This window comes from Sinocyclocheilus rhinocerous, unplaced genomic scaffold (genome assembly GCF_001515625.1).
Source record: "Sinocyclocheilus rhinocerous isolate Xijiao unplaced genomic scaffold, SAMN03320098_v1.1 scaffold405, whole genome shotgun sequence".
Lineage (NCBI taxonomy): Eukaryota > Metazoa > Chordata > Actinopteri > Cypriniformes > Cyprinidae > Sinocyclocheilus > Sinocyclocheilus rhinocerous.
This window is the reverse complement of record NW_015630351.1, coordinates 127,309-141,900: the sequence shown is the minus strand read 5'-3', so window position 1 is coordinate 141,900 and position 14,592 is coordinate 127,309. Positions and strand designations below refer to the sequence as shown.

Genomic DNA, 14,592 nt, shown 5'->3' with positions numbered 1-14,592 from the left:
TATTACATAAACTATATTATTATTATCATAAGTATTCATTTTACGGAAATATTTGATTAAATTAGCCACTTTATGTGGTACATTTTCGGCTATTTGACTTCTAATGACACGCAAATACACACATTTGTTGCTTCACTGACTTCTCACACTGATCTAGTTCTCACAAACCTTTCTGCATTTTCAGATTTCCATTAAAACATTTTTAGTGATTTTAGGTCTTGCTGTCCGTGTGGGGGACATTCGGTCCACACAACAGACACAACCGGCTCCACACCCACACACGTGCAGCATAACGCCCTCTTTCTCCGCACATGCGGTTCCACGGCGGAATGTGATTCACGGGGCGTCTATATTCACTCAATTAGAGAATTCTAAAGAGAAAATCGATCGTCCATCTGCAGAAATGCCAGTTTAACAAATTAGATTCTTGTTTCGTGCAGGTGATGCGGTGACAGTCGGGGGGATTAAAGGTAATAAGCTGTTGTGTTTTAGCTGGAGGAGGAGGAGGAGGAAGAGGAGGAGGAGGGGGTGATGAAGAATCCCTCCTCCCCCCAAATCCATCAGGTGCTGTGGTTCCTCCGGTCGCGCGAGCAGGCTCAGGTAGCGCGCGCCCGCCGCCGCATCTCATGCTCCAATTAGGCTCTGCCCTCCGAACGGACTCGATTAGACCGTGATTTATCCGAAAGAAATATAATTATGGCTCCAAATAAAATAATCAGCATTGAAGAGCGATTTTCTTAATGAGATGGAGCGGTTGGGTGTCACGGAGTGGCGGCGCCTCATTAGCGCTATAATGAGGCTTCGGGGTGAACCCGATAATTATCGAAATATGTAGAATGAAGACCAAGCCAAATGGAACCCGAATTCATCTGCTCCTTCGGCTTTAAAAAAAAAAAAAAACCCGAAACACATTTTATAACACACCGAATTAGGCGGAACTATATAGACTTAAGAAGAAACGCGATTGTGGGATGAACCTGACAGAAATCCATTCAATGATCTGTTTCAGTGAGGAAACAACCAATGAAAAGGACATAATTTAAACAACTCCTAATCACAGCAGTGCAACGCTACTGGGACATGCCTAGAGAAAAAGATATTTGCGTTATACGCTGCAAATATAGAAAGATATGGACATATTTAAGGACCCTTCTAGGGTTCCTAGAAGTTCTTCAGAGAGACAAAATGGTGCCTCAAGTATCTTTTTATTTTTACATATGGGCCTATGAACCACACACAAAAAAAGGTCAAAAATATAACATGCAACCAAAAACACGTCATGTGCAATAAATAATTACAAATATATATATATAATATTTGTCTTTATTTAAACAGTATATCTATATAGTTTTTACGAAAACATAAAATGATTAAATGTCTTGCTTGAAAACTGTGATTATGCCATCTTTTCTTAAAAAATAAATGCCACTTGGTTTGATTACCTTATCTATTATGTTTTATTTTGTTATTGAATGCAACAACATCCACGCATGTTTAGGTTTGACTGTCCAAATAGTTTTTGGGGCACTTTAAACAGAAAACGATACATAACCATACGGACTACTGAAGAGTTGCCCCCTGCATTTTATATCACATAGTTCTGTAAAAAAAAATCTGACCTATGTGATATCAAATGCATTGAAGAAAGTAAGTTATTGCGAAGGAAATTTATCCATTTACCTTGACAACGTTGATTACAATATCTGAGACATGGGAAAAGCTTGATGCAATCTCTACCAGAGGATCAGAAACAGGCCCTCCATTACCTAATGTTCATGGCTAATATGAAATGGCAAAGACATTCATAGCCTACAAAATACACCCAGAATTAAAATGATGCAATTATGTTAAAACTGCAAAATATCCAGCAACTAGGTCAAAGCATGTGTGCAGGCGAACTGCAGCCGTGGGCACGTGCTTGCATTAGAGAATCTGGCCAGCGGAGGTCAGTGTCTTTTCAGGAGAGCTGGAAATATATTCTCATCACATACTAGTTTTTCATGCTATACCTGTCTCCCTCTGCATGCAGGAAAGCAAAGCCTGTCCACGTGACTGACATCCAGGTTCAAATTCTGCATTAATTACTGCAGTTCTATGAGAAGGGAAGCATATGGCATCTTATATCAAAACACAAGGCCAGTGTTTTACATATTAATTCAGCTTCATGTAGTCACACATACCTGCAGCAGGAATAAATGTGAAATGCTTACATGAAATCAAAGACGTGTCACAATTTTTCCCCTCCCAGCAGGTGAAGGTCTAATCTAAAAAAGTAACATACTATAATGAACTGAAGATATCGAGCTGAACAAAAAATGTCAGTATTCAATAATAACTAGGCGCATGAAGGTTTATCTGTACATCAATAAAAAAACAAAAAACAGAAGGGTTTGAAATAGTAAAAAGAAACTTTATTTCATGATAGTATGCATTTGATCACAGAATGCTAGGAAGAAAATGGTGTCATTAAATTATGAATCAATACAAAAATCTTTGAAATGCAAACGTAAGCAATCAGTAAACATCGCATTGCTTCTGAAACGCTAAACAGGTCAGAACAAATGGAATGGACACTTGGGATGTCAGTGTGTACATTAGCGTCTGTGGGTGTTTATTCGTTCGTGTCCATCATCCTTCCAGCTTGACTGAATCTAAAACAGTTCTGGCCTCCTTGTATTCTTCCATTTCAGCCAGTTCCTCTTCTGTTTCCTGAAAATAAAAATGATTTCAAGTCATCGTCTGTACCCAATCTGGAGTCTTAATGAGTGTGAGTAATATTTAGTTAATTACAAATATGAATAATGAACAAATAACATGAAGAAAGTGATGCATCTTACAACCCTAGTAATTTACAATACATTCAAAGCATTGGTTACAGAATTGAATGAACTGATCATAATTACTACTATACCTATTACACATTTGTTTCTTATCCAAAATACTGATATATTTTAAGATCACAATGTTTTTTTTTTATCATGAATCATATAAATGTAATTGGATTATACCAAACCTCAGATTTCAAGATCCACTGCATCATTTTAGTCCATATAAAAACATTTATCAAAATATTTACACTTATATACACAACCATCTTGGTTTTTAACTGCCTTAAATGACTAAATAAATTCAAACCTGAAGTCTACAGAGTGGGAGCTTTCCATCCAGTTGGAGTTAGTAAATCAGATCACAGTAACACAATGAAAGAGACTAACTACCTCACCAAAAACAGCTAATCCACTCAGTAAACCTGTCAGATAATCACACACACACACACAAGCCCCTCAGACAAACAAACACACACGTAACACAGTGATAAAATGTAATGGAGGCAGTGAGAGTAGTAGGTCATATCAATGCTAATCGATCGACGATGGTTTCTATAAAGGCCATTGCCGTGACAACATTACTAATGAACTGAATGAGTGCAGCACAGGACTGTGTGTGTGTGTAGCCTCACTGAGCTGCTGCTGTGGCTGATGGTATGTTATACTCTGACACAAAAATGTAGAGGGTATATGAACCATTTTTATTGAAACACAAACAGGGGCTGTTCGCAGCAAGCTGTTTGAAAAGCACCTGTGCAATCAGCTTCGTTTGCTATTAATTAATGTGACCCCTGTAATCCTCTACTTCCTCTAAACGCCAACAAACAGGAAGTGGATGGCACACTGTCTCCCCTGTACATCTCTCACAAACAGACATCTTTCTCACACACATAAACCTGCAATGTCACGGTGTCTTGTGCTTGGCACTGATCCGAACACCTGGGAGATGCTTGGACACAAAAATTTCCTCCTGTACTGCCAATATTCAGACTATGAATAACTTTTCTATCCAAACTCAACTTCTGGCCATCCAAGATGTAGATCAGTTTGTCACTTCATCTGAACAGATTTGGAGAAATTTAGCATTCCATCACTTGCTCACCAATGGATCCTCTGCAGTGAATGGGTGCCGTCAGAATGAGAGTGCAAAGAGCTGATAAAAACATTACACAAGTAATCCACACCACTCCAGCCCATCAATTAACATCATGGGAAGCAAAAAGCTGTGCGTTTTTAAGAAACAAATCCATCATTAAAAGGATTTTAACTTCAAACCCCAGTGAAAAAATCATCTTGTCGGAATCAAGAGAGAAATATGCACAGATCAAGCACCGTTTACAAGTGAAAATAGTCCAAAACAGTTCTAAACAAACATGTTGGTGGATTAATTGGTGGACTGGAGAGGTGTGGATTACTTGAGGATTATTGTGATGTTTTTATCAGCTGTTTGGACTCTCACTCTGACGGCACCCATTCACTGCAGAGGATCCACTGGTGAACACAAGTGAGGTAATGCTACATTTCTCCAAATTTGTTCTGATAATGAAAACACCTCATCTACATCTTGGATGACATTTTGAGCAAATTTTCATTTTTGGGTAACTAAATTGTGCTGCTGAGTTCAAACCTGACAGGTAGGTCAACACTGTGCGTTTCATATTCTCACCAACAGTTGTTGCAGGTCAGCATGGGCCCCGGCTAAACGACGATGGCAGTCAGGGATCATCATTCTTGACTCTTGCAACACCTCCATCTGTTAAAGACACGTTTAAGAGATTTTACTGGCTCTGTACTATAACAAAACAAAAAGAACTTCTCTCTTACTCTCAGAGAGCATTTTATGTGTCTGTATTACTTCATTAAGTATTTGAAGGAGCTCACTGGAAAACGCTAAACTCCTTGTTGAGTGAGTTTGTAAGTTATTGGTAAGTTATTACTTTATAACTAACACATGTACAACTGTCATCAGATATGAAGATGAGTAAATCATGTCAGAATTGTACATTTTGTGTGAACTAGTCCTTTAAAACAGCTATATATGCATTCACTCCAGATAGAAGGTGAAGAAGAGAATGAAGAGAGAGAGAACATGGGCCACTACTCCTTGAGAACCTCTAAATTAGCAGCATGTGTTGTTAATTACAAAACTCCTCTAAAGTTACATAACATCATTAATTTTGCATCAGCACATTAAAACTCATTAAAACTCACCCTGATTTCACCCACAGCGCTGCCATACTGAATCAGCTCTGTCTCTTTCACCCTTACCAAAGCAATTTCTTGAACACAACAGAACAACCGACTGGTACCAGCAGTGTAGCGTTCAGTTCCCTTTCGAACGGTCTCTCCCGTTGCCGTGACACGCTTATGGGAAAACTCCTTTTTACTCCGATTTACTGAAACCTGATTTATTCACTTTCGTGTAGCTGCACAAAACAATGGCATTGAACCTGTCACAAGGGGAGGAGCCGACCTCTATATGATTTGGCTCTATAGAAGCCTTCCCCTGCAGCCATCTGGCACATCTAAGAGCAAATTTCTGAGCAAATTTCCAGCGACATTGCTGCAAATGTCACACCGCGAGTGTGGCTCGTCCAGGGAACCGCTGCACAATGCAGATGGGCACAGTGAGTGCATCGCCTGTCTGGGCTGCGCTCACTGAGATGGCATGCTCTCACTGCAAGAGCATGAGTCTCGCCTCCTGCACTCGCGGATTGCCGCCTTTAATGAAGGCGGTTCTCCCCGCTCTGCTCTCCTGCTTCCTCTCTCCCCTAGGAGAAAGAAACAGCGGAGCAGCGGGGCTTTAACACCGGGCCTGAGTGAACTCACACCGGCGCAGCTCCCGTGTGCTTCACTCTACCACCAACCTTGATTCGCCTGTGTGCTTCACACGTTAGGATCAGTGCCCCTCGTCGGCTGCGAGCAGCTTTATTTCCTTAGGCACATCTGAGGATGAAGCTATTGTTGATGACTCCATATTAACGGCTTCGGATGCTGAAGAGTGGGCGTGTTCTGTCGAAGAGCCCGAAACCCCACCTCTGACGCAGACAACATGGCCTAGCGTGGACAGCGAGCTGATCCGCGTTCCAACTAAGGCTGTGGAGGATCTCGGCCTGGCTTGGTTGGCATCGGAAGAGCCCGCCCACGGCCTCATTGATGAGTGGTTGACAATGAAGGGACATCGTCAACATACCTCCCGCCAACGGCCCACTCTGTTCCTGCCGGCAGTTCACGAGAAACTCACCAGGACGTGGCTTTAGCATCTGTCAAGCAAGTGGGTGACGTGCAAGCACTGTCAGTCAGTGCTTCCTGTCTTGATTTTAGGCCTAACGACTGTAGAGTCGTCCTCAAACCGAGACACGGCTTTGTGCTAAAAGTGCTCTCCACTCCGTTTAGAGCACAAGTCTGATATCACCCTTCTAGTGCTCCCCAATCCAGATGGTGAGCAGGGTCCCAATCCACTCTGCCCAGTTTGGGCTCTCAGAGTGTATGTCAAACGCTCTGGCCTGTTTAGATACTCAGAGCAGCTCTTTGTGTGCTTCTGAGGCCGCTCTAAAGCGCTGCCGGTTACAAAGCAGACTCACTTGATAGTGGATGCTATAGCCTTGGCTTACGCCTCAGTGGGCTTGCAGTGCCCTATAGGTGTGAGGGCCCACTCCACCAGAGGAATGGCCTCCTCCTGGGCTTGGTCCAGTGGGATTTCTAGTGGTGATATTTGTGTGGTCGCCGCAGTCTACTTCACCAGGTTTTATAACTATGCAGCTATAAAGCTATACTAGCAGGCACAGACTTTGTCCGCTTAATTCTACCTAATCCCCTTTGTAAGTGGAAAGGGTTATGTTATGTATATGTACTGGTATCTTTTTTGGTAACTGTATCATAAACTTTAAGCAAATGTGATGTTAGTGATGCGAGTGATTCTTTACTTCAGTGGAATATTTAACATCATGAGTTAATCTAGGGCGCCTTACGTTTTTTGTTGTTGACACGTAGAATACCTCACACATAAAGTCACCAAAAAAAAAAAATCTCAATAATTCCCAATAATCTCATATGATTCACTATGAACTGTGCTGTCAGTCACAAACATACACACACACAAACATAGTCCTTTAAATGAGTAAGTCTCATCAGGTTTCTCAACAGGGCAGGTGTTGTTTCAGGTAGTTTATTCTTCTTACCTGTTTCTTGATTACATACTCATCTCCTGCCTCTGCCTTGAGACGCTCAATCTTCTCTTCCTGCTGCTTTGCCTCCTTTATGTACAACACCTCCTCTTTGGCCAAACTGAGAGCGAGAGAGACACACACAAGAATGAGAATGGATAGCGAGAAGTGAGTTTTACAAAAAAAAAAAATTCAATACTTATTTGTCTAACTGATACTGTCAAGAATTTACCGCCATGAAGTCAAACAACTAGCTAACTTGCAGATCTCTCAAAAGACAAATACACCACTTTTAAGGGCCCAAAATCAGAGAACCAACTTCATATGTCTTGAAGTTTCACATTACTAATCTTTCTTTTTTTTACTGCATTTTACATAAATAAAAACAATGCAAGTATAGTTTAATAAGGTTGATATATACATATTACAACATAAAGATGACAACTAAGATGTAGACAATGTTGTGTAAATTAAGCAGAATGCACTACTGTTTAAAAGTTTGGGGTCATTAAGACTTTCTTTTTTTTTAAAGAAATTAATACTTTTATCAAAGCAAGGATGCATTAAACTGATCAAAAGTGACAGTAAAGACATTTATAATGTTTTTATTTCAAATAAGTGCTGTTCTTTTGAATTTTCTATTCATCCTGGGGAGAAAAATTTACCTCTGTTTCTGCTAAAATATTAAGCAGCACAGCTGTTTTCAACACTGAAAATAAGAAATAAGAAATGTTTCTTGAGCAGCAAATCAGCATATTATAATGGTTTCTGAAGGATCATGTGACAGTGAAGACGGTGGAGTTATGCTGAAAATTCAGCTTTACATCAAAAGAATAAATTGCATTTATTCCAATTTATTCCAAAAGAAAAGAGTTATTTTAAAATTTAATATTTTACAACAGTACTATTTTTACAGCATTTTTTATTTTAAAAAAAAGAGATGCTTTGGTGAGCATAAAATATTAATAATCTTAAATCTTAACAACCCTAAATTTTTGAACACTACTTAATTGAAACAACATGAAATGGTAAAACACACAAACAAATGCAAGATGTTAACACACCTCTGTAAGATTCCCCACAAAATTTCAACCCATAATCAAACACCTATATACTCTACTGTATCCTACTGTAAACACATCCTTCCCAATTCTCGTCTTTTTCCTCTTCCATAATGATTATCTACTGTCAATCTCAGAAAAGCTGCATTCTTGTTAGCCGCTAAACTGCATCAGCTACTTCCTGATCGCTACGCTAATCTGTCTTTTAATGGCATCACTTGCACACACTCACAAAGACACTGTACTGCCCCTACTAGGATTAATTGATCATCAATTTAGTCCCTAATTTGGACCAAGTCAGGTGGCAAATGGGCCACTTTTGCTTGATTGTTAGTGAAAACGTAGAGCGAGTACATTGATAAATTTTGATTATTTATCAATTATGGCCAAATGAACTAAATGCACTGAATACAGATGGTGAGCAGGGTCCCAATCCACTCTGCCCGGTGCGGGCTCTTAGAGTGTATGTCGAGCACTCTGGTCTGTTTAGACACTCAGAGCAACTCTTTGTGTGCTTCGAAGGCCGCTCTAAAGGGCTGCCGGTTACGAAGCAGACTATCTCGCTGGATAGTGGATGCTATAGCCTTGGCATACGCCTCAGCGGGCTTGCAGTGCCCTATAGGTGTGAGGGCCCACTCCACCAGAGGAATGGCCTCCTCCTGGGCTTGGTCCAGTGGGATTTCTAGTGGTGATATTTGTGTGGTCGCCGCAGTCTACTTCACCAGGTTTTATAACTATGCAGCTATAAAGCTATACTAGCAGGCACAGACTTTGTCCGCTTAATTCTACCTAATCCCCTTTGTAAGTGGAAAGGGTTATGTTATGTATATGTACTGGTATCTTTTTTGGTAACTGTATCATAAACTTTAAGCAAATGTGATGTTAGTGATGCGAGTGATTCTTTACTTCAGTGGAATATTTAACATCATGAGTTAATCTAGGGCGCCTTACGTTTTTTGTTGTTGACACGTAGAATACCTCACACATAAAGTCACCAAAAAAAAAAAATCTCAATAATTCCCAATAATCTCATATGATTCACTATGAACTGTGCTGTCAGTCACAAACATACACACACACAAACATAGTCCTTTAAATGAGTAAGTCTCATCAGGTTTCTCAACAGGGCAGGTGTTGTTTCAGGTAGTTTATTCTTCTTACCTGTTTCTTGATTACATACTCATCTCCTGCCTCTGCCTTGAGACGCTCAATCTTCTCTTCCTGCTGCTTTGCCTCCTTTATGTACAACACCTCCTCTTTGGCCAAACTGAGAGCGAGAGAGACACACACAAGAATGAGAATGGATAGCGAGAAGTGAGTTTTACAAAAAAAAAAAATTCAATACTTATTTGTCTAACCGATACTGTCAAGAATTTACCGCCATGAAGTCAAACAACTAGCTAACTTGCAGATCTCTCAAAAGACAAATACACCACTTTTAAGGGCCCAAAATCAGAGAACCAACTTCATATGTCTTGAAGTTTCACATTACTAATCTTTCTTTTTTTTACTGCATTTTACATAAATAAAAACAATGCAAGTATAGTTTAATAAGGTTGATATATACATATTACAACATAAAGATGACAACTAAGATGTAGACAATGTTGTGTAAATTAAGCAGAATGCACTACTGTTTAAAAGTTTGGGGTCATTAAGACTTTCTTTTTTTTTAAAGAAATTAATACTTTTATCAAAGCAAGGATGCATTAAACTGATCAAAAGTGACAGTAAAGACATTTATAATGTTTTTATTTCAAATAAGTGCTGTTCTTTTGAATTTTCTATTCATCCTGGGGAGAAAAATTTACCTCTGTTTCTGCTAAAATATTAAGCAGCACAGCTGTTTTCAACACTGAAAATAAGAAATAAGAAATGTTTCTTGAGCAGCAAATCAGCATATTATAATGGTTTCTGAAGGATCATGTGACAGTGAAGACGGTGGAGTTATGCTGAAAATTCAGCTTTACATCAAAAGAATAAATTGCATTTATTCCAATTTATTCCAAAAGAAAAGAGTTATTTTAAAATTTAATATTTTACAACAGTACTATTTTTACAGCATTTTTTATTTTAAAAAAAAGAGATGCTTTGGTGAGCATAAAATATTAATAATCTTAAATCTTAACAACCCTAAATTTTTGAACACTACTTAATTGAAACAACATGAAATGGTAAAACACACAAACAAATGCAAGATGTTAACACACCTCTGTAAGATTCCCCACAAAATTTCAACCCATAATCAAACACCTATATACTCTACTGTATCCTACTGTAAACACATCCTTCCCAATTCTCGTCTTTTTCCTCTTCCATAATGATTATCTACTGTCAATCTCAGAAAAGCTGCATTCTTGTTAGCCGCTAAACTGCATCAGCTACTTCCTGATCGCTACGCTAATCTGTCTTTTAATGGCATCACTTGCACACACTCACAAAAGACACTGTACTGCCCCTACTAGGATTAATTGATCATCAATTTAGTCCCTAATTTGGACCAAGTCAGGTGGCAAATGGGCCACTTTTGCTTGATTGTTAGTGAAAACGTAGAGCGAGTACATTGATAAATTTTGATTATTTATCAATTATGGCCAAATGAACTAAATGCACTGAATAAATTCGCGGCCTGATTGCCGTAATGGAGTTTGAAAATATCACTATTGATAATGATTCTAGCTAATAGCTGCTTTCCGTCTGCGGCCTGCTCGCTTGTCGGGACGACATGGCGTTGCGGAATTCATTTTTCATAAAATCAGCCGTGTGTGTGTGTGTTAGTCAGAGAAAGAGAGAGAGAGAGCGCAAGACACTTCTCCATTAATCAAACATACTGCCAGATTCGTCTCCGCCTGCGACAATATGTCATATTTTACGTCAATTACACCGGTTTTAACAGGCTTCAATCACGACGCCCTGGTGCAATTCTCAACATATGCTCAAGGTAAGGCTTTTTCTGATACGCACGCAAAAATGAGACCACAGTAAAAGGAGAGGGGGTGCAACCACCAAGGAAGCCGGAGGGGTGGAAAGATCGGGGTGTAGCATAATTCTAATAAAAGTGAGAGACAGGCTAATGAAAAAGTGTCATGCTGATGTTAATTTCTTGTTTCTGCAGGGTGATGTGGGAGCTGCTTATAGCAGGGGCGGAGCTGGGCAGCTGTAAATGGGGCTGCCAGGGCTGCTTCCTTCAGCTTAATGGAAAAAGCATCTCTCTGGAAAATAGAGAAAAGAATTAGACTCGACACACACATTCTCTCCCCTCTAATACTGTATTTTTGAGGCGGTGGGCCGGCGACGAGACCCAGTGACAAAAGCAAATTACGTCTGTCATTTTATTAAGTGCATCCGCTGAGCTAGGCCAGAAAACACTGACTGGAATACATCACCAAAAAGAAGAAGAAAAGAATAGGGTAGAAGGGGAGATGGTGGAAGACGGAGAAGAAGACAACAAGATGTGGGATTGGCAGGCAGTTCGTTTAGATCAACACCATCCCATTTCAAAGCCAAGATGAAGAGAAAATTCTGTAAAAATAGCTCATCTATTTCTTTCATTTCTTTACAGGACAAAAATTCTGATATTTTGCAAGACGTTTTGACTAAATGCTTCAAATTGAGCAGAGAACACTATTGAGTTGGCATGAGATCTTGACCACTTCATAGGGCATTTCAGGAATTCCCTGGAGGTGTTTGAAGGCGTGAAGTTCAGGGATGTAGCAGTATGAGAGGAGCTTGACCTGAAAGTGTAATTAACTGACATTACAAGCACCCACATGTACTACAGCACCAGGTCTTACAGCATGTTGACACGTCACCTCAGGATAACTCTTCATAGCCCTGCATCACCAAACAGGGCAAGAACAACAAACGTCATTGGTGGAAAGGATGACCACTTTACAATATGTGATTTAAAACTGTCTAGCAGCATCAATATTTGCACAACAGTGTGGTCTGAATCTGAAATACAAAACGTTCACAGAAAATAGCAGTGCCAGAAACACTGGAATAATCATGATAAAAATGCCACTTAATTTATATTGCAAAATTACCACATTGTAAAAATATCCTGGTGAGTTTACTATAAAAAAAACAACAGCTCTGGTTGCCAGAAATTCACCTTAAAAATGCATTGACAGTGTTTCAGTTATTACACAATGTCAGCATATTTCAAAATCTGTGTTGTACCTTAACATTTACTGGTTACCACCATAATACAAGTAGTAAAACAAAAAAACACATGATAAACTTCATGTAAAATATGTGAACTCATGAAATAATGTAATAAACACTAACAAAATAACAGAAAATGTAACAAATACAAACAACCTAAGGTACATTACTGATACAAAAAAATAAGAAGAAACAAAAATATTTAAATAAAATATAATCATATTTGATTTGCCACACAGGCACTTCTGGGAATGTCCTTTTACGATTTAACGAGAGGACAAGACTTGTGCTACTTGACCATACAGAACAAAAATGAACACCCATGGACCCAGAGCAGGTGAAGATATAAACTGAAGCTAGTGCAAACATACAAACAGACTTAAAATGAGTAAACCATGAGACCATCAAGCAGCCCACACCTCACAGGTCTGACAAATGAAGGAATGCAATTCAGCAATACAGCGTTCAAAGGTGGACAAAATCAATTATCTGACCTGGAGCCAAGAAGGCCCAGTCAGAGTGAACCACAGAGGCCTGTGCTCGCATGGGGAGAGAATTCTGAGACAAATCTATAGAACCTAAAGACTCAGCTGAAAGAAAACAAAGCAACTCGCACTGCTCTAATCGATACGAAGGCTGGACCATCCACATAGAGAGCAAAAAACAGATGGGAAATCCAGAAGAAACATGTCTGAGAGACACGAACAATGTGTCTGTCATCGCTGGGCCTGACAGCGGGAATGTTCCATCATAAAACCATCAATCGACACCAACAGTGCCCATGCAATAAGCAAAATTCAACATAAATAAATTCAGACACCTAGAAGTGATTGGTCCCTCATGTGAACATCAGCTGAGTTTGACAGGCCAAGCGTTCAGTTCCTATCGTGGCGCGGCTTATTACGATGTTGTCTCCTGTGTTGGCATGGTGTGCAAGTTGTTTCCTAACCCTCTCTCCTTCTCAATCCAACTGAGAATCATTCCCACACTTCCATTACCAGCCCTATCAAACAGGCCCATCTCAATCAGGCCCTCATCTGGTCAATCAATGCAAACAGCAGTCAGGTGGGGATTAAGAAGAGAAAAGGAGGGGTGAGGAGAGGATAAGGCAAGATCTGAGACACTCGCAGAACACAAATTACCAACTTTAATACCAGTCTAACATTCGTTAAGCACTTCTAAGATCCTGGTCTTACTGGGGACTGTCAGTTGTACAGACCAAATATAATCAATGTCAATGAGATCATATGTAGGTCACAGGTCATATCTGATGCTATAAAGTTTGTACTTTCATGCTAAATTCAAAAATAAAGAAAAATATCAAATAAACCCAAAATATGTATATATATATATATGTATATGTATATATGTGAAGAGTTTGGTTCCGAAACGCGATAAACGCCATTAAAAAAACAATTTTGTTTCTGCCAAAATCAGCAGAATTGAAAATTGAAAAGTCAATTTTTTATTTTACGCAAAATGTTTTTCCAAAATTTCCAAACCGCGACAAACGCCAGTCTCCCTTCTCTGCAGAATGCAATATATCCGCTCAACCAATCACAGCGCACCATTCCACGCACTTTAGACAGTAATGGCGGCGCTTTGAATACACCCGGTATCCTAGTTTTCCTCATCTACTTTGTACTTTGTGATCAACAAACAAACTTAGGGCTGCACGATAATTCGCATTTGATTGTCATGCGCATCTTGTCAGTAAAACCGTTTCTGTGATTAATAGTAAATCTCCATCACGTGCTTTCAGATGGATACACAGAGTCGTAGATCACTGACAAGCTATGCAATATCCCGTTCATAATCGCAGATGAGTCACATTTGATTATGAACACGATATTGCATAGCTTGTCAGTGTAAGTGTTTTTATTAATGCCATTTATGTTTTTGTTAATACAGCGTAGAGCACTAGTCAACTAAATGAATGTAACATGGCAAAGATGAATGCACTTTTGGAAGTTGAATGTAAGGGAAATGTCATTTTGGAATTTCTGTGGTCTAATGTGATATTGTTGTTCATGTATGTTCATGATGAAATTTTCTTTTATTGTTGTAATTAATTTATAGCATTAACAAGATGACCTGCTGAATTCATTTTGGGAGCGATGACTGATTGAATGTATTTTTAGTCCAGTGCCTGCATATAAGATTAGTATTGACCAAGTTCAGAGGCTGTCATATGTGGATCAACTTACTATGTTGTGTATTTTCAACAGTTTCAATATGAAAAATAACTTTTATATTGATTCGATGGATTTATTGCATTTTGAAGAAAAAAAAGTGTCATGGATTTATTGCAAGTTTGAAACAGAAAATAGTGGTTTTCATCTGGCCACTTTCTTGGTAAAGAAAACACAT

The 14,592-nt window shown here is 39.2% G+C and overlaps 2 protein-coding genes across 2 annotated transcripts in view; both read right to left on the bottom strand.

The window, feature by feature from the left end:
• Nucleotides 1–2,316, bottom strand: part of LOC107740195 (homeobox protein orthopedia B-like) — a 14,863-nt gene extending 12,547 nt beyond the window's left edge. Inside the window, exons 1-2 of the mRNA XM_016552540.1 lie at nt 2,211–2,316; nt 2,010–2,092 (exon numbers count right to left, since the gene is read on the bottom strand). Coding sequence (XP_016408026.1) covers nt 2,010–2,025 — 16 coding nt within the window. The 5' untranslated portion in view covers nt 2,026–2,092; nt 2,211–2,316. The remainder of the gene's footprint in view (nt 1–2,009; nt 2,093–2,210) is intronic.
• A 73-nt stretch (nt 2,317–2,389) lies between these two features.
• The window catches only part of LOC107740196 (tubulin-specific chaperone A-like), a 17,075-nt gene continuing 4,872 nt past the window's right edge, over nt 2,390–14,592 (bottom strand). The window contains exons 2-4 of the mRNA XM_016552541.1: nt 9,217–9,322; nt 4,495–4,581; nt 2,390–2,709 (exon numbers count right to left, since the gene is read on the bottom strand). Coding sequence (XP_016408027.1) covers nt 2,629–2,709; nt 4,495–4,581; nt 9,217–9,322 — 274 coding nt within the window. The 3' untranslated portion in view covers nt 2,390–2,628. The remainder of the gene's footprint in view (nt 2,710–4,494; nt 4,582–9,216; nt 9,323–14,592) is intronic.